This window comes from Aspergillus uvarum (assembly GCF_003184745.1).
Source record: "Aspergillus uvarum CBS 121591 unplaced genomic scaffold BO82scaffold_19, whole genome shotgun sequence".
Lineage (NCBI taxonomy): Eukaryota > Fungi > Ascomycota > Eurotiomycetes > Eurotiales > Aspergillaceae > Aspergillus > Aspergillus uvarum.
The window spans coordinates 430,197-454,221 of record NW_020291316.1 but is presented as its reverse complement, the minus strand read 5'-3'; the positions used below and the strand labels follow the sequence as shown (position 1 = coordinate 454,221).

General features: G+C 50.8%; 7 protein-coding genes across 7 annotated transcripts; 6 read left to right on the top strand and 1 right to left on the bottom strand.

Annotated features, from left to right (window-relative positions):
* Nucleotides 1-11,090: 11,090 nt before the first annotated feature.
* BO82DRAFT_353336 (uncharacterized protein) lies at nt 11,091-12,095 on the top strand. The gene is made up of 2 exons (XM_025634928.1): nt 11,091-11,447; nt 11,514-12,095. The coding sequence occupies exon 2, from the start codon at nt 11,523-11,525 to the stop codon at nt 11,679-11,681; it is 159 nt and encodes a 52-aa protein (XP_025493231.1). The 5' UTR covers nt 11,091-11,447; nt 11,514-11,522; the 3' UTR covers nt 11,682-12,095.
* On the top strand, nt 11,572-12,209 carry BO82DRAFT_49958 (uncharacterized protein). Its single transcript, XM_025641270.1, has one exon. It carries the CDS (start codon nt 11,828-11,830, stop codon nt 12,167-12,169), a length of 342 nt encoding a protein of 113 aa, XP_025493230.1. The 5' UTR covers nt 11,572-11,827; the 3' UTR covers nt 12,170-12,209.
* A 2,396-nt stretch (nt 12,210-14,605) lies between these two features.
* Nucleotides 14,606-16,163, top strand: BO82DRAFT_49921 (C2H2-type zinc finger protein). Its single transcript, XM_025641269.1, has one exon. It carries the CDS (start codon nt 14,753-14,755, stop codon nt 16,046-16,048), a length of 1,296 nt encoding a protein of 431 aa, XP_025493229.1. The 5' UTR covers nt 14,606-14,752; the 3' UTR covers nt 16,049-16,163.
* A 1,493-nt stretch (nt 16,164-17,656) lies between these two features.
* BO82DRAFT_382665 (uncharacterized protein) lies at nt 17,657-19,544 on the bottom strand (the record flags this gene model as incomplete). The annotated part of the gene is made up of 5 exons (XM_025637951.1): nt 19,187-19,544; nt 19,035-19,146; nt 18,709-18,967; nt 18,377-18,505; nt 17,657-18,345 (listed from the first exon to the last, which is right to left on the bottom strand). Exons 1-5 carry the CDS (start codon nt 19,327-19,329, stop codon nt 17,657-17,659), a joined length of 1,332 nt encoding a protein of 443 aa, XP_025493228.1. The 5' UTR covers nt 19,330-19,544.
* A 960-nt stretch (nt 19,545-20,504) lies between these two features.
* On the top strand, nt 20,505-21,111 carry BO82DRAFT_49886 (uncharacterized protein). The gene has a single exon (XM_025641266.1). It carries the CDS (start codon nt 20,675-20,677, stop codon nt 21,020-21,022), a length of 348 nt encoding a protein of 115 aa, XP_025493227.1. The 5' UTR covers nt 20,505-20,674; the 3' UTR covers nt 21,023-21,111.
* BO82DRAFT_49904 (uncharacterized protein) lies at nt 20,740-21,986 on the top strand. The gene is made up of 2 exons (XM_025641267.1): nt 20,740-20,751; nt 20,982-21,986. Exon 2 carries the CDS (start codon nt 21,201-21,203, stop codon nt 21,840-21,842), a length of 642 nt encoding a protein of 213 aa, XP_025493226.1. The 5' UTR covers nt 20,740-20,751; nt 20,982-21,200; the 3' UTR covers nt 21,843-21,986.
* Nucleotides 21,987-22,701: 715 nt separating this feature from the next.
* Nucleotides 22,702-23,529, top strand: BO82DRAFT_280703 (U6 snRNA-associated Sm-like protein LSm1; the record flags this gene model as incomplete). Its single annotated transcript, XM_025631314.1, has 4 exons — nt 22,702-22,870; nt 22,965-23,033; nt 23,146-23,261; nt 23,356-23,529. The coding sequence occupies 4 exons, from the start codon at nt 22,702-22,704 to the stop codon at nt 23,527-23,529; spliced, it is 528 nt and encodes a 175-aa protein (XP_025493225.1).
* Nucleotides 23,530-24,025: the final 496 nt, after the last annotated feature.

Here is a 24,025-nt window from a genome sequence, read left to right as displayed (position 1 = left end):
GGAGCACGAGGACAGAAAATTGCGCGATGACTGACGCGAGAGATCAGAAATTAAGATACGTGGTATCCCTGAGAACAAGCAGAAGACGATCTATCATTCGAGCACTGGCGTTGATTTGAATGAGCTAGGTACAGAAGAGAGGCTGCATTGTCCAAGAAGTTGTCTGATTGAACTTTTGCTTCGGCCGGCGAAGGGCGGCCAGACGCGGCAGAATACTTGAGGCGCGACATCATCGCGGCCGCATTGGGTAATATTGCCGAATATCCTGACGTGAGGAGATCGGATTGGAATGTGCAGCGCAGCGTCCTTTATGTTTATTTGGCAGTCCGGTCTTTCAGAGCACATGACTCAGTAAGGGTGTCATGGGAGTAAATCTTCAAGGGTCAAGGCCTCTGAGTATTCTGTTGCAGTGCCAGCTGCGAACTAATATGGTTGTTGGCCGATAGCGGCGCTGAACCCCGATTGCTAGATTGAGACAGGTTTAGCTAGCTTTGCGCTGAGCAAACTCAAGTGCGAGCACCTCAGAGCGTCCTAGCTTGGTCTGGAGACCAGATCAAACCTCGATTCGACAGACAGCAGCTACCTAAACCAACCATATGACTACGACAGTAAGAGCCATGTTACATAACAAAACCTTTCAGGCGCATGGTGTGACACCGGCACTACATCAATCGGGGCCTCGCAGGCAATGTCTACAGCTAGACTCAGGATGTGACATTGTTCCTGCATGTTGTTTCTTTAGTGCATTGGTCAGGTGTATACATGTGTATCTGCTCGGCTCAACCTCCGAGGATATATTCCGGTCCCCGGATCATCAACACCACCATGTGCACAGAATCAGGAACGACAGACTCATCATCCATCAATCGATGAGACTATAGACATAAGCAATACCTACAGACAACATAAACCACATAACCAATGTAATAAGTACTGGATAAACAGTTCATTCCTATCGCGCCCGCCAACAACAATACCACCACCACATACCGCCTTCAACCCCTCGGCCCTCATAAACCCGTACCGCGAACCCCTCCAACGCCATCGATCAACCCCAGACCCATACTACATAGTAAGAGATGCTAGCTCCAAGCCCATACCACCCAACTAAAGCAAGTGCGAAGAGGCCAGTAAAAGCCCGGACGAAAACTACTCTACCAAGAGAACCTCGATCATCCAATGCGGGGGGAAACTGCACACACCAAGGGGAATCTACCAATCCCTACTCCATGTAGGTAAACACTCTAATACTCCTTCTCCACCCCCGAGCGACAAGCGCAACACCTGACTATAGTTACTCCTGATAAGCAAATCCACTATCTCGTAATTGTAGGCCTCACGGTCGTACTATGTGGATAAGTCAAGCCCTCAACCCCTCCACACAATTATCATGTGAACGGGCTTCGGCAACTTATCTCCATAGTTATGACAAATCCCCCACACGGAAAAATACCCCTCCACTCTCGCCAACCAACTCGCCTACGGGATCCGGCGGAACAAAAATCACCCGTCGAAATTCTTTCTCTCTCCCCGCATGGAGTAATCTTTACCACCCCGGAGGGGTGGTTGCAATCCCGGTCACGTGGAACGTCACAAGCAAAAAAGGCTTATCTCAGCTGTCAACCCGGGGGAGCCAGGGGGGATAGTTGTCTTAATCTATGTGAGATTACTGTCTTTGATTGGTGGTATGGAGGGGGGAACTGTGTATTTCCACCAATTGTGGGCGGGGGTGTGTAGTTCATTCGACTGATGAGGGGAGTAAGCGAAAACAATCTATATTTTTGATAGGGATGTAGAGGTCGGACATAACAGTGAATAATAACCACCGGCCAAACAACATTCCCTAATGGGGCGAAACGCGAATGTGCAAGCCGAGCTTGGAGGTCGCGCACAGTCACCACACATGTCGCGGGACGTAAACTCGCTTATAGACCCAAGAAGGGGAAAAGCAGAGGCAAAAAGATGAGGCGGGCAGGATGTGTTGTTTGTGCCTGAGAGGTGAATCATCGGCAAGCAAGAAGTGATAATTAGGCGAGAAATTTTTTTTTCTATACATACTCACCGCTACAAATAGGATGACAACGCAGAAAATGAAAACAGTTGGTGCATGGCAAACGATAGGTAGCGAATGTAAAATGATTGGGTCGTAGGAAGAGAAGAATTCTCCCTTTACCCTGTTCTAACTGCTGTACACTGCACCTTCCCAGATGCCCCTCAACGATCCCCAGTTTTTGGAACTATTCAATTACAACGTGACTTAGTGAGCTTTGAGTGACAAATAACAAGTCTACCCAATGAAGCTCCTGTATTGATAGACGAGCAGTCGCAGGAAAAATTTGGCCGGGTGGAGGAAATTGCCGAGGGAGGAGGGTTCATCTCATTTTCTTTGACCCTGACCGGGCCACCAACACCAACACATCACGACATGATAAGAATAGTTACATAATTTCCCAGAAGAGTAAGCCAGTCAAGCCACGCCTCGCCTGGGCGCAGTGCACGGTAAAGGCAGCGTCAACCCACCGGGATCCCTTCTGCCGGACAAAGAGCAGCTTGAGGCCAACCGCCCAGTGAGAACGGCTCAGACCACCACGGGATTCGGGATAGATTCGGCAGAGCATGAGAGAGAGAGAGAGACTCGGGTCGGACATCCCGATGGCACAGTGAGAGAGAAAAAAAATTGCCTCAGACCGAGAGCCTAGCCTAGCCTAGAGAAGGCGGCGGGGAGAGGGGGTGGGGGAAAAGTCAAACCATGGCTAAGTGAACAGGAAGAGGGAGAAGGGAGACCGGGAGAGAGGGGGAGGGGAGCTGAGGGGGGGAAAGTCCCGGGGGAGAAACAGCCCAACCAAGGCCAGAACAGGCCCTAACGACGATGGCTGCTTCACCGGAAAACCCTTTTGAGGACGCGAGCCCGAAGGGACTGAAGGGGGGAAAGAGGAGGGGGGGCAGGGAAAAGTCGGGTTAGGTAAGAAAATTTCTTTCTCTCTTTCTCCGCAATAGTTGCCCGCCCTGTTTACGGATAGACTCACAAGCCTTCCCCCAGGAAAGAGGAAAAAGGGCCGCAATTCTCCCGAAATCACCCGATACCTCACACACAAACTCTTACACCACCACGCCCCCAGTCTCTCTTCTTAGTACTCACGCCGTCTCAACTTTGTGGTTGCACCGTTGCAGAGATTTTCCTCTTCCGTCTTCATTCTGAAAAAAACTCTTCTATGGCTTCTCTTTCCCGTCTCATCCCAAAATGGGAGGTTTCTCGTAGAAGTTGTCTACCCTGGATCGTGTCCAGTGGATAAATCCGGGACTTGGGGACGATGACACCAGATCTTAGGTTTTGATCCGCCGGGCTCTAAATTCATTAATAATATTTCCTCCCCCCCCTTTCTTCATGCTAATTATTGCTTCCTGTCAAATCAGAACATGTGGAAGACAGTACCCCGGCCTCGGCCCGGTACTACGTACAGTACAAACTAATCAGATGGTGTTTCTGCGCCGGGGCCTGAAGGAGACACACACACACCTGGAAGTTTCACTGACGGTACACATGGAACCCACATTTCTCTCCCACATTCATTGATCCCCTCCCTCCCACATTGCAGCCGTAGATGTGACCATGATAATGATGATGATAATGATGATCCAATGATGAAGTCGAGAACAGCATGAAACTACCGGAAAGACAAAGCAAAATCAGCACCTCAGCAAGCTTACCAACCATTGACGTGGCGAGCTGAGCTTAGGATGCGCAACACCCTGCTGAGGATACGGACAGCAGCAAAGTACAGTACAAGTCCTACAGTACAGTCCATGACTACAGTACATACCTCCGCAGGTCAGGACAATGTACGCAAATCTCAACCCAGGAACGCGTCCTCCACAGTCTGAGTATGAGTACGTGGACACCTGGGCAAAACCTTGAACGAGAGAACTATCTACCGACCAACGAGTCACAATGCCTCCAGACACGGGAGATTGTCATCTAGAATGGCCGCGCACTAAAAGTGAGAGAGCATGTAACACCGGGTTTAGTTTAGCTGCAAATCATTCTTCTTTTCCCATGACGTAGTCCCGGCCATCTTCCGCTGTGGTGGGTGTGGCTCGCCCGCGCGCGCCCACCAAAAACCCCCTGCCTCTCTTCCATTCTCGGTCGGCTCGGCGTTGGTCCCTTTTTAATTTTTTTTTTTTCAATTTTCTTTTCTTACTCGCCCAGCCCCCCCTCCAAAACTCAGCCCCAGCCCTTACAGTTGAGCATGTATTTTATGTTAATTACCGGTATGTGGAGGGGGAAACTGGGGCATGGGAGGACCTTGGGAACAGCCCTCGATTGGGGGAAAAGGCTCGGTGAATCTTCGTGGTGTTCGTATGGGGTAAATTTCCCCCTTGGGAATGCCTTTTTTTCGAGTGGTAGTCGTAGTAGTAGTAAATCAACTGTACCTGACTTATCTCATCTACGGAAACAAAGTGTTCTTGGTTGGGCTGCATGACAGCCCATTTAGTTTTTTTGGTATTTTCTCTTTGCCTGTAATGAATTGCTATTAGGCGGTTTTGAATGATCACGACTTCCCCCAAAAATCATTTTCAGTCTGGAAGGGAACAAGCGCCGGGAGGGGCGGCCGCCGCGGCGGTGGTGCTGCTGCGGTGATGGTGATCGGATTCAAACCTGCAGCTCAGCTTGAAGGGTTGTACTGTACACTATAAGTACGACGGCGTACACGGATCAACGACGCCCACACCTTTCTCCGCCCAAATCACTCCCTCCCTTCTTTTCTCCTGTTTAGATACTGCAGTATTTTCCTGCAATGTACAGTGTACTCTATGTACAAAGTGTATAAGACATTATACTATGTCCAATTCTCAAACAGGGGTAAGAGGGGAGCGGGGGCCGGGGGGCCAAGTGGGATGCTGTTATGGTCCGATTCTCAAATGTCCCCGGTGGTGTTCTTATGTACATAGTGACGTGACATAACCCTAGCAATTGGGAATCTAGAGCGGTTATCACTTACCTTTGCAGACTAGACTAGACCGGGACTCCGGAGAGACAAATCGGAAAAAAAACCTCATAGCTCCCTTGGAGCTATGACTAGGAGCGGAGGGGGAGGGGAGGGAGGGGGAGGGGGGAACGGGGGAAAGGGGTAAACAGTAGGACGAAACGGGGCGGATAAGAGGAGCTTTTGCGAGGTGAAAGAGCGGCACACGCAAGCTCAACTGACGAGATGACTATCTAGATGCTCCGTAGCATGTGCACATATCTTCAGAACGAGTAGACTGTCCCGCAGAAGTTGCATACTGGTAAACAATAGCATGATCCTCAGATCAAGAAACAAACAAGAAGCCTGAACGTGTGTGTGCTGAACTGAAGAAATGGCACGACCACGACAAGGCCTTATCTCTGATTCTCCTCCTTCAAGCTTCGCTCCCAGTGCACTAGTACCTCACTAAGGCAGGTAGACAGCACACTACGGAGGTACTAGCCCTTAGTCTGGCTGTAATGAGGAATTGCACAAGACCACGTCCTCCACCCTCGCGGAGTCGATCCCTCCTGAACTATACGTACCAGTAGTATCAAGAGAGCTAAGGGTCCACACCACATATTAAGTGACTTATATAATTTTAGATACGGGGTAAATCATCAGGCACCGACTTGGACCTACATACGAGTAGTACTGTAGGTACCTACCTAGATCCAGTCAGGTAGTTGCAAGTTGCAAAATACCTGTTAGAATAGAGTGACATCTAAAAATGGCCCCCTAGCTTCACCCGGACCTCCCGCCCCCCCCCCTTTTCGGGCGACGTGTCGTCGTTCAAGATGATGACCGTTTTTGCCCTGCGCCTTCTCTAGGAGTCCCCCGGAAGTGACAAAGACTGATAATTACCAACCAACCGGGCAATGCGATGGAGTAGTTACACGTTGTGGGGAAGTTGCCCCTATTGACCGCCACACTTCCCCGAGGCAGGTCTGGGAGAAGCAGCCAAATGGTGCGACCGAGTCGTTAGAGAATGAGGTATCCGGGGGTGGGCAGAGGGGGGAAACCTCGGGGATACTGTTTCCACCGAAGGTTAGTGACCGCGATACAATTGCAGGCAAAAGGCAGAAATGAATGATGTGAGGAGGTGCTGTGCCTTTCAGATCGCCCAAGGCCCGCCCCAGGCTACGAGCTCTCTCTTCATTGGAAGGGCCGAGAAGAGGTCTGTGAATAGGCGTAGACGATGATATCTGGTGCCTGATTAGAGGAGCCTCGACGAGTTGACCAATGAATGAATGAGATCAACCTGCTATTCAGCACATTTCTAACCTGACTGCCTGGCCTCTGACGGAGATTCTGAGACAGCCACGCAGTACAGTACCTACCTGCTGTACTGCTCGGAAGGCAGTCAGGCAGGTACTGTACTCTGTGTGTCACTGTGCTTTGTACTAAATATGAATGCGTCCGGATTCCGGAAGCGCGGCCCCGCATAACCTGGGGGCAGCGGCTGTGACGCCTGTGAATCGACGACATCACCGTGATACCGTTTCTCGACTTTGATTGGGCCAAACGCTCCGTTCCAGAAGCATGTGGATCTTCGGATCGCGCCTTGCGGAGGCGCCTGGGAGTGCGTGTCTTTAGCCACCCACCGGGACGTGGCGTTTTGTGTTCGTCCGCAATCGGTCACAGCCATACCCGAACTGCTGTAAGATACGATACATACCAGGCATGCGGTGTGCGCGTCTGAGGGTGGAATCTGACCGCAGGCAACCTCTCCTACACCTCCCCTTGTTGCACCGGATGAGTCCGCTGTTGAATTCAACTGATAAGCCGTCGTTGCGCATTACTGGTAGATGGTCATGAGCGGTGCTCACTCCTCTCTGCACTGCCCAGAATTGTGTCTTCAATGGCAGACCTGATAGGTCAAAATTTCCGTAATATGTAACTCTATACGGAATTCTCTGGGAATTCCCCAGGTTTCATCCCCGCATATTGCTGCCAAGCGCTTGGGGTCGCCTTCAAACAGGATCGTCCAGAAGATAGCAGCGCACCAGAAATATTTCCACAAAATTCTCTTGCGTAAGAGAAAGGGGCAATTCACGAGTACAACGAGCGCACCGGGACAATCTCGGGTGACCTATTGCCCTCCTTGAGAACTGCGATTCGACCATACTTACATAGTACTCCAGCACCTCCAACCTCCATCCTCAGTTCGCCTTGTTGAAAGGCTGAGTCATCGGCTCGGCGGCAGGACACCACACGCAGTGGGCAGGCACTCGGATGTATCATTCGCACTGCCCCGGATCAACATATTCAGGCTGTTTCGGTCATGTTGATAACATAATTTTTGCCTCTGTCACGTCATCATCTTTGCTCAATGAATTCGGAAGTAGTCTGATGAGCAGGTTGCTTTGAACCAGTTAAGGCGCTTCAATTGTTGGTCGTGGCGAATCAGACAAACTCATTCAGATGGCCTGTGTGACAGTCTTCTTCATTCGTTGCAGAGTCAAAGGAGGAAATACTGCAGACTCATATCAATCATTCATGTTGATATTGTAGTTGAGCTACGGAGTAGTTGGCGTACAATGGGTGAGAGCATGCCGTGTTTGGGTCTCAGCAGTTGTTGAAGGTAGCACGGGGTTCCACATGTGAAACAGCCCAAGGAGGACTATGCAGCTTGAGAGTCTCGAACTGTCTGTCTTGTTCTCGAGGCAATCAATGCATTCTGCACAATTGTCTTTTCCGCGGTCAATGCAGATTGTCATTCTCTACTTCGTGCCCCCAGTCGTATTTGCTCCCATAACCTGATGTAATAGGCTATGGCTGAATGTGTAAATGAGCAAGCGACACTACTAGATTGAATGCAGCTCGCTTGACATTTCAGACCCCGATTGAGGAGGTGAATAATTATCTTTAGCGTATGAAACACGATAAGAGCATGCATGTGCGTTGGCGCAATTGTCTGACACTATACAGAATGATGATTAACCCCACACCGAGAGGATCAGGCAACACGAAAAGCGACAGCGCGGCTAGTCAAGGAGTCCCTGGTTGCAGGCGCCATGCACGATATGCTTGTCGATTGGCCTGTAGTGAGCATCCAGCTGTGCTACAGTCGTCCTATAAATGACTCAGGATTATCTTGTTCTCGCCGATGTGATTAGTGCATGATTGAGGGTCTTGCCGCCCTTTCCCTTGAAGAGATGGCCTTTGCAGTATACTATTGTGCATACTTCATCTCCTTGCGCGGAAATTGTCCATGATCGCTTGGGATGCGAACCTGGAACTTACAAGCTTCTTCGAATATGTGGATGTATGCATAGAGTCGAAGATGAAGTTCTTGATGGCCAGACATGGCCGTGGTATCGAGAGTGAAGCATGAACAGTCTCCCCGACCTAGCATGGTAATGATCGTCGAGAGGTTCATGAAAATACAACACATTGCCCACATCCCTTGTCCGGCCTGCTTAAGGCGGTTGCCGCTGATGGTTACTGTAGCGATTGCATGACAACAGCTCACACACCCATTTTAGCGAGTCGCGACACGCCAATCGTCGTTTTTGCACTCTGCGTCAGAAACGAGGCGTGCTTCGGCGTAGGGACTGTACTTTCCAGCCATGGTGCCGGCCAGGGTTTATCTGCAACTAATTGACTAATTGTTCTGCGCTAGAATGCTTCCACTCATTGACTCCATCGAACTCATGCGACATCGGGTCCTTCGAGCAGATTTTACTCTACTAGGCACTGGGCACTGCAGAGGGATGACCATTTCCGGATAGAGGACCTACCGAATGCGAGTGTAGATCATATCCCGCGATCATCGCGGGGAAGATCTTCCGTCATTTTGGGGATGTGCTGGTGCCGGGGCGCAACAAGATCATGGAGTCAACGACGCCTGATATTTTATTCTTTTTTTGCTTTTTTTCCTTGCTTACTTTTTTTTTATTCTCTGAAAGAATATGTATAGTTGCTTAGATTTAGGTGGAGTTAGATCTCTGTGGGGAATTAGCCGTTCGCCATCTCAGAGCGCCTACTTCATAGGGTTGAAGGTCATTATGTTGATATAGAGATTAGCATTAGTCACGTAATGTTGTTGGACGTAACAACATCACACAACCTTTCCTACTCAAGTATTTTTCCTATGGAATTATTCGACTCTACAGTATCGGCCTATTCATTTTGAAAAGATTTTCGTCCGCCGATGGCCGTTCGGCAAATTGCGGGAATACTCCTTAGCACGTTATGGCGACGATAACTGACAATATGGGGTAGTATTGGATCAACTAACTATTGATTGTGTGATTGACTAGGTAATATGTAGCTTAAGCAAGTCGGCGACTAGTTTGGGGGGCAACTTACGTAGTCTTGGTGCCGTACCTGCGTACCATCCCCAAGTTCTGCTCCCCCATTTGTTCCACCAACCCAAAGCTGGAGCCTGGAGAACAATTGATGGGGGTGCGGTTTCGCTTTTCGCTGATTGTCGCAGACTCACCGGGGGAGTCTGGAGCCTGAGCCCACACAGTGCATGCTTTACCCTACTTGGTGCCGTCCGTCCTGCTGGCCGGCAAAGCGCCGGCAGTCGGCCCGGCATCAGCCATTTCAGCCATGAGAAGGATGAGCGGGCGTTCAGCTGAGATTTTGCAGCTGATCTCATTCTCACCTCATCCCTTCCTCCCCCCCTCCTCTTCTCCCCCCTCCATCTTCCTCAAGTTTGGATGCGGAGCAGGACAGAAGCAAGATTCTTGTGCCAGATAAGGTCGAGCAGATGATCAATGTTCGCATTGAGTGTTGCTCTATACACTCTAAATCGATAGCCCTGTGACCCCGTGTTTGTTATTCTAGTCATCCCCGTAGGAGCAATACCTCCGTACTTTTGCCTGCCTTATCTCACAGATCTCATTATCTAGTCTATTGCCTTCCCCCAAATGATACTCATAATTCTTCCGGGTCGCCATTCCTTCCTCTCTAGGCGGATAAACCTTCAGGTCAGGCGGGGTCGTGGGGGTGGGTTCCAGATCACAGACCAGACAGCCGAGTTTATCCTATCAGACCCAGGGGAACCGCCACGGCCACGATATCAACCGCGGGGAGCTTTTCTCCGTCGGCTCGACCGACCACCTCCTTGCCCTTGCCCTTGCCCTACGTAACATCGGTCTTGCGATCCCAGCGATAAGCTCACATCGGCGTTAAGAGAATTTACTAGGCGCTCTAGGTAAGTTAAGTGGGTTGGGCTATCGTTGTAGCCTGCTCGAAGAGGATAAATTACATACAGTGCATCTGGTATTTTCAAATCGTCAAAAGGTCAATGGACAGGCGTTTTCAGAAACACGTTCTCCTGCGGCAATGTGACTGTGATATTCATTCTAGTGGACCAATTTGGGGTTGCACCCCCCTCCCTTCTCTTCCCTCGGGGTTGGGGCTATCTGCGATCTACAGAACTGCCCAGACGGCTTGGTGCATGGATGTGTTCCGATTTCCCGGATATTCATCCTAATTACGAATTCTAATGGGTTTGCTGAGCATAGTCACTTTTGACTTTTCGGCCCTTCAACCTGTCCTTTCGTCATAGATCACAACTGATATGAGTGTAATCAAGAGAGTACGTAAATGCCTACATTCCTTTCTCAGATGCTGGTCCCAGAGGCCCATTGACCCTTGCATACCAAGAACCATACGCTTGTGCGAGGACGGAAACAATCAGCCGGCGATTGCGTCGAGAAGCATGAAGATAAGATCTATCATCGTCTGGTGACATGTGATTGCTTTTACCACCACCAGGACCTTGAGCAGAGATTGCACCGTACATCAGTGGTTCGTGGATTGTCTAATGGCTGGCTGGAGTTGCCGAAAACCCGTAACTTACTTTATCCCGAAGGACGCTTGGGTATTATTCCTTCAGTCGCTTAACAGTATCATGCGACAATCAGACAATATCATTAGTCAAGCTGGATTGGTGGCGGGTTCATTATACGCCCAATTCTGTCCCCTCCTCTCAGCAAGCAGGGTTCCCGCACGGGGATTTCCCTTGTCGGATGAACCTCCTAAGGCTCCTCCTCCCCCTTCCTCCCCCATCCTCCCCCAATTATCCTTCATTCGCCCGTCCGGGGAAATTCACTCCGTCCACGGCGGTGGCAGAGCTTTAGGGAGATTAGAAGTGGCCTGGGACCTGGGGATAATTTATTGCGGAGTTCAATTTCCGGACTTGATTCTAGTTTGCGTTGGATCAACGATTAGTCGCCTTTCGGTCCCCTTTGGATTTACTCCTAGTCTTTTTGTCTTGAAGTACTGAGTCGTTACCCTTTACCCCCCCTGTCAATATCACCAGCGGAAAAGCTCCTGTAGACGCCTGGCACCGATGAAACGATGCAGGGTCCCCTCCGATGCGGTGGGAATAGTAAGCGCTAGGCCAGGGGATGGTGAGAGGCCTCGATTCCGACGACATGGGGGGAAGTGCGCGTCACAAACGGGTTAATCGCACCTGCGAAGCTTGACAGTCGGTTAATTAAGGATATCATACTGTATATTGACTACTCCACCGCATAGAATGCATACAGAGTAGATATGATGTGCGATTGCGATTGCGATGCGATTCTCGTCGACCCTGTCTGTGTGCGCCGACCACATGATTTAGCGCATACCTTCGCTGCGCATCACCCACGTCGCAGCCATCATTCATGCCTGCCTGCCTACCTGCCTAGTTCTAGGCGCCTTCAGCACTAGGAGAGCTGAGAAGGAGAGGGTAAAAAAAAAGAGTGTGTAGCCTTCCCCGTACTCTAGTCGAATCAACACTCGTTAATATGAGTAAAATCCGCAGGCAGCTGAGTTTGTGGGGGTTGTATGTGTCGCCTCGTCCGCGGTTCTGACTCATGGGGGAAAGGAAAGAAAGGCTGATGAGCCATGCCATCCATGGTTGTTGTCTGATGCAATGCTGGCTTTATTTTTCATTTTCCCCCACAATAATAATAATAATAAGGAAATGCCGACGGATGGCCGCTCGTTCGCCATTTACCCGCATGGCATGTCATCCCGGCTCTTTTTCGTCGCCCTTTCCAATTCAATTCGCCCTGTGGCTGCCGTCGCCAACAATCCAACAGCCTCATCAAAAACCCCCCCCCTTTTCCTCACCGATGAGGATGAGGATGAGGATGAGGATGAGGATGAGGATGATGATGATGATGATGATGTATTGGATCTCGCCCATCGTATGACTTTTTGACTCCGCGTACCGCTTCTGCCCTGCCCAGCCCTGGCCTTTTGGCATGATCACCGCTTCCGTCACGGAGAGATGTCATTGGGAAACCTTCATTCGACCCCAGACCGTCACCCCAGCTTGGCTAGTACTAGGTATGGACTTGCTTATCTTAAGATTCTCAGTCAACCAACCCTCGCCTGAATGTCGGTCGATCAGCTGGTCTGGACTGGGCGGTTCTGAAGATCTGTCGAACAATTCTTTTTCTTTTTCTTTTTCTTTTTCTTTTTCTTTTTCTTTTTCTTTTTTTTTTGTTTTCATCTCTCCCCCGGGTATGCCCCGGACTTCCTAGTTAAGGGAAACTGGAAAGGGTTTGCCAACAGAAAACCCAAAACACAAAGCAAAAACCCAAAGAAAGAAATACGTACTGTAATCGAACAAATGGCAAACCCTCCCTAGGGAAAAGAAATACTGGATGATCCCCCTTCGTAAGCGCCAATCACTTCATCTTTTCATCATCGACTCTCATCTCATCACCACAGGATGGCATCATCTGGGGAAGGGACCCTTGGGGATGAGGGGCGGATTGATGGGGGACGGGGGCGGCGAGTTTGGGGGGTTGATTGGGGATATTCTACATTTTACTCAACTCCCCCCCCATTCCCCCACCATCTGACCGTATCACGCAGAGAACTGGTTGAGTTCCAATACAGCATCCTACCCTCCCAGAAGTCTATTCATGGTGGGCGATAGGGGATGCACCCACCTTTTTCAGGTCAATAGTGTGTAGCTATCACATGAGAAAGAAAGGTTGGCTGAATAGCTAGCTATCCATGTGTGTGCATTATCCGACTTGCGGAACACAATCACGTAATCGAGCTCCCTTTGATCACCACCAGATCCTTTTGCCCCGGATGGTGAAGAGCAAGAGTCGTGAGGGAGGGGGAAGGATAATTATGATTGCGGTGGTGGTGGTGTGGTGGCAGAGGAGGGGGGGCCCTTTACCAACAACAATGATATCTTATCATACAATACACTCATTCATTTCCCCCGGAGGTCATCCGCGATAGCCGGTTTATGATTGTAGATTAGAAGGGGTGGAAGACTGAGAGGTTCAGTTCAGTTCACCTTTTACATTTACCATACGGAAAAGGAGCTGAGCTGAGCTTTGCTGTAGTGCTTTGCTTTGTTTTGCTTTGCTTTACCTTACCTCAGTACTACTGGAACTTACTCCATACCAACGGTCCAACACCCGACAATACCGGGCACGCACTTCTCCAGGCCACACAGCCACTTCTGCAGTTCCAGTTTCTACTCCGTAATCTCTATCGACTCTAGTTTAGCCCCACATTCTTTTTCTTTTTCTTTTTTTTTTTTTTTTTTTTTCTCTCTCTCTGCCTTTTTCTCTCCTCCTTTCTTACTCTTTTTGTTGCCCTCACTTGTTCTGAGCGTCTCCCTTCCCGGTTGGTCATAGTGGATTTTCTTTTCTTCTCTAACACACCGTGCGTGGTCCGAAAATCAGGCGACGGAAGAGGCCCGAGATAGGCAACGTATTGAAGACTTGAATATCAATTGATTGCTTATAAACCATGTACGAACAATAAGAAACACAGCCTATTCATGGTATTGAGACACTAATGTCAGATCAAGGACCATCGTATTGAAATTCTATTCGTCCGATATGTACTCCGTAAAAAAAAAACATTGGAAGAAGGTACATCAGGCTCGTAAGAGTGACCGGTTGAATCCTCTTTAAGGACAGCAGCCGATCAGGTTTGGTCGGAAAGCACGTTCTTATTTCCCTTTTCATTCAACTAGCCTCCAGAGCCTGCTTTTTTTGCCCCCCCGATGTTTATCCCCACACTACATTTTTTTCACTCTTTTTTTTTTTTTCTCTTTGCCCATTTTTCCACTCTTACCCATTCTTCCCCTTCTTGTCCTCCGATTCCGATAAACCCACCCCTCTACGACTCTCCCTTCCTCCTCCCCTCCCCCGAGCTCCGTTTCTTTCTTCTTCCCCTCCATTCCTCCTTCTCACTCTTCCGGTTCTCCTTTCTTATATCACCTCCTCCCCAGATCCCTTTCTCCAGATTTCTGCCTCTTTCCCCTCCTCTTCGAGACTCACCAATTCCAACATTCGCCTTTCTCGGCTCGCCATTCTGCACCGGGGTTCATTTCCGATTCCGGCCTGCCACCACACTATCATCATCACTATCATCATCATCCTCCTCCTCACCCACCACATTCCGCACTCTTGCCTATTGGAAATCCGAGCACATTGTCCAGAAGTGTCTTGAGTCGAGTTAGCCAACGCTGATCAAGATCGTACCTACTCAAGCCCTGTCGCGTCACAAGGACTGTATCATTCCTTGCGACTTCCTTCCACTGCTCAACCTTTTCTCGGCAACGCTAGGCCTGGGTGGTTTATACTAGCGGGTGGTGATCGACTCGCCGATATAAGCTCCTTGTTCTCCCCCCCCCCCCCCCCTGGTCGCGACACACGGCCTATCGCCTCGGCTGCTCATCCCTTCCGCACGGGTTTTCAAATTCCGGCTCTGTTCTACCTCTCACTCCCCCTCTCCCCGTATCAAGAAAGCTTCACATGCCGCCCTCGGCCTCTTCAGTGGATTTCTCCAATCTGCTGAACCCGCAGAGCAATTCGACTGAGTCTACTCCGTCCTCACCTGCCACCCCCGTGGATAGCTCGAAGGGTCCTTCTACTCCGTCCAGCGCTCAATCCACTTCCAGTATGGCTTCGTCCGTCAGTCTCCTCCCTCCTCTGATGAAGGGTAGCCGTCCTGCGACCGAAGAAGTGCGCCAAGATCTCCCTCGGCCGTACAAGTGCCCGCTGTGTGATCGTGCCTTCCACCGCCTGGAGCACCAAACGAGACATATCCGCACCCACACGGGCGAGAAGCCCCACGCGTGCCAGTTCCCTGGCTGCACCAAGCGATTCAGTCGCTCCGATGAACTCACTCGCCACTCGCGAATTCACAACAACCCCAACTCGAGGCGCAGCAACAAGGCGCAGCATCTCGCTGCGGCTGCCGCGGCTGCAGCTGGTCAGGAGAATGCGATGCCCAACAATGCAGGGGCCCTGATGCCCCCTCCCAGCAAGCCTATGACTCGCTCTGCGCCCGTGTCGCAAGTTGGCTCTCCCGACATTTCCCCTCCTCACTCTTTCTCCAACTATGCCAACCACATGCGCTCCAACTTGGGGCCTTATGCCCGCAATACCGAGCGGGCATCTTCTGGCATGGACATCAACCTCCTCGCCACAGCTGCCTCGCAGGTCGAGCGCGACGACCACTTCAGCTTCCATGCCGGCCCTCGCAGCCACCACTTGTTCAGCAGTTCCCGCCACCACGGCAGCGGTCGTTTGCCTTCTCTCTCGGCTTACGCGATCACGCATAACATGAGCCGGTCGCATTCGCATGAAGAAGACGATAGCTATTCGCATCGTGTGAAGCGTTCCAGGCCCAATTCGCCCAACTCGACCGCTCCATCCTCGCCCACTTTTTCGCATGACTCACTTTCACCTACACCCGACCACACGCCTTTGGCAACCCCCGCCCACTCTCCGCGGCTGAGACCTTTGGGATCGAGCGATTTGCACCTTCCCTCAATCCGTCATTTGTCGCTTCATCACACCCCCGCCCTGGCACCCATGGAGCCACAACCGGAGGGTCCCAGTTACTACAGCCCCAGTCAAAGTCACGGTCCGAGCATCACCGATATCATGTCCAAACCCGATGGCACACAGCGCAAGCTACCTGTTCCCCAGGTACCGAAAGTGGCGGTCCAGGATATGTTGAATCCTGGCAGTGGGTTTTCGTCGGTCACCTCGTCCACCGCCAACTCTGTCGCGGGCGGTGATCTGGCTGATCGTGCCTTTTAAATCGACCTTTGTGCCGATACATTTGGGTTTGTAAACTTGGATTCCGACAAAAAGCATTATATTTTCATGCGTGCTACGACCACATAGACTTGTGCATTTACAATGGTTCATGGGCATCATCGGTGTCAGTTGGTTGGGTGGTTTTTTTCATTATCTTTACATTGCTTTGGATTCATGGCTCTTATACACTTCTTTGTACTCTTTTGCGAGGCGTCACTACCAATAGATGGATGGGATATCTTGTGAATCGTTTTCTGTCCCTTCTGATTCTCACTTCAGTGTCTGATCTCCTGGTCGCAATTCCCCCTCTCCTCTCGGAACATCTCCTATCTCCTATCTCCAAACCCGAGCAGCGGGGTTCGCCGCTCGGCTCCCGTCCTTCGTGGCCTCTTCTGTCCACGAGGACGAAATATACCGACTTACCATTCTTGCTTCCGATTGTTTCCCGCCTTTCCCTTCTGGGTTATACTGATAGACCTGACTTCTATTCTTTCATTCTTGCTATCTCCGCTATAGACCACCTCGAGCAGGACGAGAGGGATTACAACCTAACAATATACATCAACCTTAATTGGAAACAGCTTATATCACTAGCTACTTTAATCTCCTTCAGTAACCCCCAGTACAATTCTCTGGTATTTCTGTAGGCTTCGTAACACCTGCGAAACCGGTTTTGGGATTGAGAAAGGAGACCTTGAGAGCCTGGAAAGGTCTGGCCCGTGTCAGGATAGGCCATGGGAAGCGACCGCGTGATCCCCGATTGGCATGTCAATCATCAAGGAGGTGTACTGTACCTGAAGGCTGGATGATGACCTACCTCAGGGAGGAGGGCTAATGACCGAAGATTCCAAGTTAGTAGCAACGGCGCCTAAAGATATGCGCTCGGGCTGGGATTGGCTCTTGGCGCAAGTAATCAACGACTACGAGGTACTATCGTAGGTACTGCACCTACCGGAGGGTATAAGTCCACTACCTACAGCAAGCAGCTCAGCCGACCTCGTTATCTCGGTCGTGTGGTGCCAAAATAGACTGGTTAGTACGCAGTAACCGACTAACTAGGTCTGGTTATGTCATTTCCAAGTAAGTTGATCACTTGTACTGTACTACAGATGGGTTTCATCATATACTCCCTCTTTTTTCTTCTATCTCATACATAACCATTTGACAACTACTTATCTTCTCGATGATCTCCCATAGTAGGATTTGAACGGTCCACATAACATTCGGAGCTTTTGTTGGACGGGAAATCCTTGCGCAACGCTCATATGCACTGCATACATGTTTTTACTACTGTTTTACCCGTAAAGCAGGTCTGCTGATCCGATGCGGGTACTGCTCCTTTACAGGGTGTCAAGTCCTGCTTTCTGTGACAGAGTCGTAGATTGTAGGTTGGGTAAGGCACTGGTGATGTTGCTCTGAGCATAAGACTTAATCTTATTTGAAATCCTGACCCCTATGACCTGGTAAACTTGATGGATAGAAAGGGGGGAGAGGGGGTTGTACAGTACATGAGTGGTATTCGATCTATCTGTGACTCCTGCGTGGTGCTGGATTAAATTGGGAAATGCAAGAGAGATCTCAACTTGGAGCTTCAGGGTGCAGCAGATATCAGATCAAGGTCTCCAATCGCTCCCGTAAGCTCTCCAAAGTCGCCTTGTTCTTCGCCCACCTGCTCATAGCCTCCTCGTAGTCATCGTGAGAGACCCAGCCATCATCCCCAAGAAGGTCCGCCCGCAGACTCTCGAATTCCTCGAACGCGGCGGCCCAGGCTTCGACTTGCTGCCGACTCTCCTCGATCTCGGTCCGCGAGAACGAAATGGGACACGCTTGCGTCGAGCCTCGGCGTTCCATGATGCGGTCCCATTTCTCAAACACCTGGATTAACAGCTTCTTCAACGGCAATAGGCCGTCTTCGGAGGAGCGTCCGATAATGTGGAATATGAAAGTGGTAGGGTCACTATTATCTCTCATCTTGTCCATGGCATCGACAAGAGCCGGGTTGAACTTCCGGGAAGCCAGCTTGTAGAACTTTTTCACTCTGAGCCGGTCAAGCTGGTCTTCCGCTTGCTTTTTTACGGCCGGCAAGAGAGTTTTAAAATCTTTAGGTAGCCGGGGTTGGACGGCTCCCCATAGGTATGTATCACCGCAGTCGAAGATTGAAGGAAACTTCGCTGGTATAAACAATGGGGCGGTGTGGACAGTTTGCCAGTCAGTTATACTGGATATTTTAGGATCGGACATATCGCCGAAAATATTATGGTGATGAAGGTCAGAGTGCAAAAGGACCGGGGTAAAAACTTCTTTTAGTAGTAGAAGGTAAGGAAGCACCGTTAGAAATTTGCTCAAGGAACTGTATATGATCATCACGCCTTTGTAGCGCTTTCCTCCCAGGTACAGTGACATCGCTGGACCTGTCATGTACGTTTCGTATCCGTGATATCTCACGGTTTGCGATAGCTGCGAAATACTCCTAAGCCGTCTCCCCTGTCTCACCAGTTCAGTACTCGATCCCTGGATAGAGATAACAACACTACACTCACAAGGCCCCTTGTCGATCTCCAATCCTCGGTCCTCGTCTTCTTAAAAAGGACGCTGCGTTGTCGGACCAAGAACAAGTTTAGATTAGCTTTCTTGATCTGCTGTTCCCAGGGCAGCAATACTTCTTCCCTGTAAAAACGTATCTCGATAGTATAGGCTGCCATGCAAGGTGAACTTTGCGTTCACCAACTTCCGTCCAATTTCCACTAAGCTCTTAATAAGCCTAAAGTGTTGAGCTTCGGACATCTCATCCCAAACATCGCTTAGTCGCTGACCTTGCACCCTTTCCATCAGGATGTATTCAGCACCGACTGGGTTCACCTGCAGGAACGAGCTCCACGAGAGAACACGGGGGACTGGTATCTGGAGAACAGTTCGAAGCTTTCAATAGGGGTTCTTGTATATTAGGAATACTACAGCACAGAAACTGGGAATGGGCACCACGTACAAAGTCAAGCGTTGCGACTTCACTGGCCACAACATAATGGGCATGGCCGGTGTTCGGGTTCGGAACTCTCGCCAAAATCTCCCTACCATTCTCCATCTGTAAAGAGAACGTCCTGTTGAAAAGCCCCTCGGGCATCTTATCCATTCGCACACATCGGGCTTTCCAGCAGTTGGCCGGCGATACGCTGTAGCGCTGGCACGTTGAAGCTGATATAGCGCGTTTTGAGTTGGTGCGCCTCATTGATAGGCCAACGACCAGATGTGTAGTCAAAGTGGTGATTATGACTTGTGTCCATTGGCCGATTACTGGTCGATCGGACCTGCTGGGATGGATGTCAATCTTTGGTGAAGCTCATAGTATGCCTCGGTAGTATGCGAGATCCTGATGTGAGGTTGTTGCATGACCAGCATGACTTCATCGATGCTTAAGACACGGTGACGTGGACGTGTAATGAAACTGTATACAAAGATGCCGACAATTGAACAATCAACTCAATCAACCAAGCTCAAGAGTCACCACAGCCTTGCCGAAGCTTGGGTCAATGCTGGGTACTCTATCGGTGATTCAATGGTAAGATCTTCGATGCTGTATAGGGACTGCCTTTGGTTGGGAGGGCGAGGTTTGCAAGACGAATACTAAGGAACATCTAGATTTAGTCACTCTCGTGGGAGGTATGGTTCGGTCGCCAAGGCAGGGTGATTACGAAGTACACTGCGCAAGATTGTAGGCAGGCAGACAACTTGATCAGCAAAGAATCATGGTTGATTAGATCAGATGCGCTCAACAAGGGTTACAGTGACTGCCAGCTGAGCCTGGAGGTGCTTCGGCGCCTTCCCGCCGATGACTGATCTCATTTAACTTTACCTCCTGCTGCTTTTTCAACTGCACTGGGTACCGCTGAACAACCAGATAGTACTAACTGCAACCCTTATATGATGGTAAAGGCCGTGAAGGTGGTGAGGGTAACAAAAGTACACATATAGTGAACTAAAAGACCTATATTTCTTGTTGTCTATAGGGTGATATACGCCCTCCTGTTCGGGTATAGTACAGTGGAGCCACAGCTAGACTTTAAAAGGCTTAAGGGAAGTATGTTTATGAGTATCAGGTGTACAGATAAAAAACCTGTTGTCCAGCATCTCAAGCCCAGCCAGCTACGGACTAGAGATCATTACGATGCTGCTGCTGCTGCTGATGATGCAATTCATTCTCCCCTTGGCAAAGACATCCTGGCTTTCTTCACCGGGATCCTTAAAAAATGCACCGGAGCCCACTGTTCCCATGACCAAGACTAAATAAGCAGAATGCAGGTTTGTGCCATCACGTTCATGTAGCACATTCGCTGCACCCACCTTATCCAGGGCCCGGGTGACTTGGCCCTATGAAGGAGGGGGTACTGTATTGTACTTCCGCGACTACCAGTAAGCCCTGACGATCGATGTACTGTACCTGTTGACTTGTTTGTCGTCGGTTAAGTACTGCATGCTCTATTTACTACCTGAACTACTTCCAATGTCCGGAAGGCTCAGGTTGATTTGACTGACTGACTAGCTGATTGACTGACCTATTCCTTCCCCTCCCCGCTTTTCTTGCCGAACAGAGACCGAAGCTCCTAACTAGGAGGTCTACCATGTTGAACCATGCGACAATCGTCCACGGCTACTACAACGAAATATGTTGGGGTTGATGTAACAGGGAGTTTGGAATTAGTTGAGGTGTCAAAGGTAGGCCCAAAGATGATTGCAACCCTCCTCCTCCTCCTCCTCCTCTCACATCTTTTGCTTCCCGATCTGAATGTGTGCGCTTCACTTTGGTTGCGACCCCGCCTTGGGCGACCGCGCGGCGGCCAACTATATGATCGAACCCACTCCCCACCTCCCCTGCCAGACGAACTGCAAGAACTTTGCTTTTTGATCCCAATCTCAAGGCTAACAACTATGTGGCGAGAACAAGACTGCTTGTCAACCTCTGCTCGCAGAATAGGATAGCGTAACCCCAGCTTTCCGTTCAGGAGGGCTTCCAGCGCACCTCGGTGGCCACCCGAAAGCTTTTCATCGGCTAGGCCACCCATACTCTTCTCCTTATTCGAGTTTTGGTGCACCGGAGATAGGTACACCACAGAAGATCCTAGTCAGACAAAACGAAAGAGACGTACACTGGGACACCATGTCGGCCGTTCCGTCCCTGTTGAATAACACCGCATCCGACTCAGCATCCTCATCCGACATGTCCCTTGACACGCGGTGGGCATCCGATCTTCCAGGCTATGCGCTCTTGGAAGACGATGGAACGGGGGCTCTCATCGTCCCGGCTCGCGAGGACAGTCACGATCGCCACTTTCCCTACCTCTGCCTATTCCACATCCTCGACTGCCACACCGCATTCGACAATGCGCAAGGCTGGCGAACCCACGTCCTAAGCCATTTCCGAACCCATGCGCCGCCCAAGACGGCCCGCTGCCCCCTCTGCACCGGAGAAAGGGCAAGATTCCATGACACGGCCGAGTTGGGGGCCTGGGACGCTCTGCTCCACCACGTGGATTCGGCCCACTACCAGCAGGGCCAATCCCTCGCCGGCAGCCGGCCCGACTTCGAGCTGATGCAGTACCTCTATGGGCTGCGGATCATCAGCGTGGACCAGTTCAAGGCGATGCAACTGCCCCCGTCGCCGTCGAGCCCGGCGTACCACCAGTCGCACGAATCGGTCCGGGCGAATATCGGCTCGTCCGACGAGCCGTACTGCGCACCGTATAGTCGGCGCCGAGAGGAGCGGATGCGCGGACAGCGGCGAGGGGTGAGTGTGGTTTGAACCCGATTAGGTGTGTAGAGTGGGTTGATGAGGCGACCATTGGGCTTTTCTCATGTCCTCGCACTCGGCTTTTCTGACCAGGGTTCATGAATCCTGCCTTGCTTTGAGCGCTTCTGTAAATGTTTCCCTTGGCTGTTCTCTCATGTCTTGTCTTTAGCGTACTGTGGTCTTGGGTCGCGCCGAGTCTTGTTGTCAAGCCGGGTTAGTTGTCATGCTGTCAGCTGAAACAGATCGAGTTTTGTTCCCTCAGCAGAAGTATATGCCGGTCGTTCGTAGCGGGGCCTTGACATGATGTTCAATCATGTGAGGATTAAACATGTAGTGCGTATCGCATACAAGCGTAGAAAACCTGCAACGATACGGCGGGCCACACACATAGTACCTGAAGCAATCATATGTAATTTCAGCTCAGAAGTCCACGAATGTGCTCTTCGGAACATATACTAGCGTGAGCTCCATTTTTGGGCTTCAAATCCGAGTGACCATGTCTTGATAGAGCTCGAAACAATGTACTACTGTACTCTGGACTCCACATCTAGAATGACGACTGCACCGAAACAAACAGAACAAACACCTCCTTCCGTTCGCACCAACAACTTCGCCGATGCAGTGCTGTATGCTCTCCATCCCACCCCAAAAGCCCCAACGCTGGAGATTGCTTCCCTAGCGCAGAATGAGAGCTTCATAGCCGCTTCTTACTGAGTCTGTGCACATATAATTGATTATTCACATTGCGCCCGCATCTCCGACGTTGAGCGAACCCCGCGCAATTGACACGGCCCTCATTAAACTGCCACTCCAATTCCCACCCATCAATACTTTCCCTCACATCATCTCGGTGTGAAGATTCAGACAAACAATGGAACGTCTCTCGATCAACGAAACCCCCGGCGGCGGTCCCCAGGGCAATGCGCCGCAGGGATTCCCGCCCCAGAACAACAACACCCTCGGTCCCATGACGCATGGTCCCCCGCAGCTGCCGCCGCAGATGTTCACGACCGCGGCTCAATTATTGGATTTGACCGACAGTACGTGATGCCCGCCCGCGACTCGGGCTCTCGCCGCTGGAGCTGGGGAAGGGGTGTTTGGATCTGGGCGGACGAGGGCTGACACTTACGGCAGAGAAGCTTGTTTTGGTCTTGCGTGACGGAAGGAAGTTGATTGGCGTCTTGAGGAGTTGGGATCAGTTCGGTATGCCTTCACATGCTATGCCGGAGCAAGGCACGGGTGACTCGCTTGCGGAAAGCCTTTTGCTTGCTTTGCGATTTGGGAACGTGACAATCTGATTGCCCCTCTTATGCAGCCAACCTCGTTCTCCAAGACACCATCGAGCGCCTCTACTCGGGGAATCTGTACGCCGATATCCCGCGCGGGATCTTCCTTGTCCGTGGCGAGAACGTATTGCTTCTCGGAGAGATTGTACGCCTCCTTTCTCTACTTGCTTGGGGATGCTAGACTGGTTGATGTTTTGCGTCTAAGAGCTTGTGACTAACCCGAGATTTGATCGCCGCAGGACCTCGACAAAGAAGACGATGTGCCCCCTCACCTCCAACGAGCGTCGTTCCAGGAAGTGTTCGAATTAAAGAAGCAAGAGGAGACCAAGCGCAAATCCAACGACAAGAAGCGACACGGCAAGTTACAGACCCTGGGATTCGAGCCAGAACACAGCGGGGAGATCTTATTCTAGAGACTTGCCCTGAACCCCCACCACCATTTCCATCGCATTGGATCGGATGGTGGCTTGCGTCGGCCATGCTGTTTGCCAGAGATGAGAGCAAAACATACGGTTGGATTCCGAGGGGCGGGATGTGGGAGCTTGGCTGCCGGTTGACTTGTGGCCTGTTGCAAACCCTAGCTGCCCTCCAGGGGACCGTTGCGGGGAGACAGGTCGCTTTGCCGCTGATCCCTTACCCGGGCGGCGATTGCGATATCTGTGTGGAAGGCATAGGGCTGGCGGAGGGCTCTCCCAGGGGCTGTGAGAGCTGGTTGATCTCTCCATTGGAACGAGAGATGTGCTGGATTTGAGGATAATTGGCTGGACGGTGAACCTTATGTGCGTGTGTGTGGTGAAGACCGAACGAGAGCACACGCTATCGTCTCTGATTCCGGTCGGCCAGTGTGGATGATGGTCATGTTATGATGATTCTCATGTCTTATTAGAACTTCTATCTATTCCTGTTTTC

Excerpts from the sequence above, each read along its gene's own strand:
- BO82DRAFT_353336 (XM_025634928.1), top strand. The coding sequence starts at position 11,523 with ATGATGTGCGATTGCGATTGCGATGCGATTCTCGTCGACCCTGTCTGT.
- BO82DRAFT_49958 (XM_025641270.1), top strand. The coding sequence starts at position 11,828 with ATGGGGGAAAGGAAAGAAAGGCTGATGAGCCATGCCATCCATGGTTGT.
- BO82DRAFT_49921 (XM_025641269.1), top strand. The coding sequence starts at position 14,753 with ATGCCGCCCTCGGCCTCTTCAGTGGATTTCTCCAATCTGCTGAACCCG.
- BO82DRAFT_49886 (XM_025641266.1), top strand. The coding sequence starts at position 20,675 with ATGCGACAATCGTCCACGGCTACTACAACGAAATATGTTGGGGTTGAT.
- BO82DRAFT_49904 (XM_025641267.1), top strand. The coding sequence starts at position 21,201 with ATGTCGGCCGTTCCGTCCCTGTTGAATAACACCGCATCCGACTCAGCA.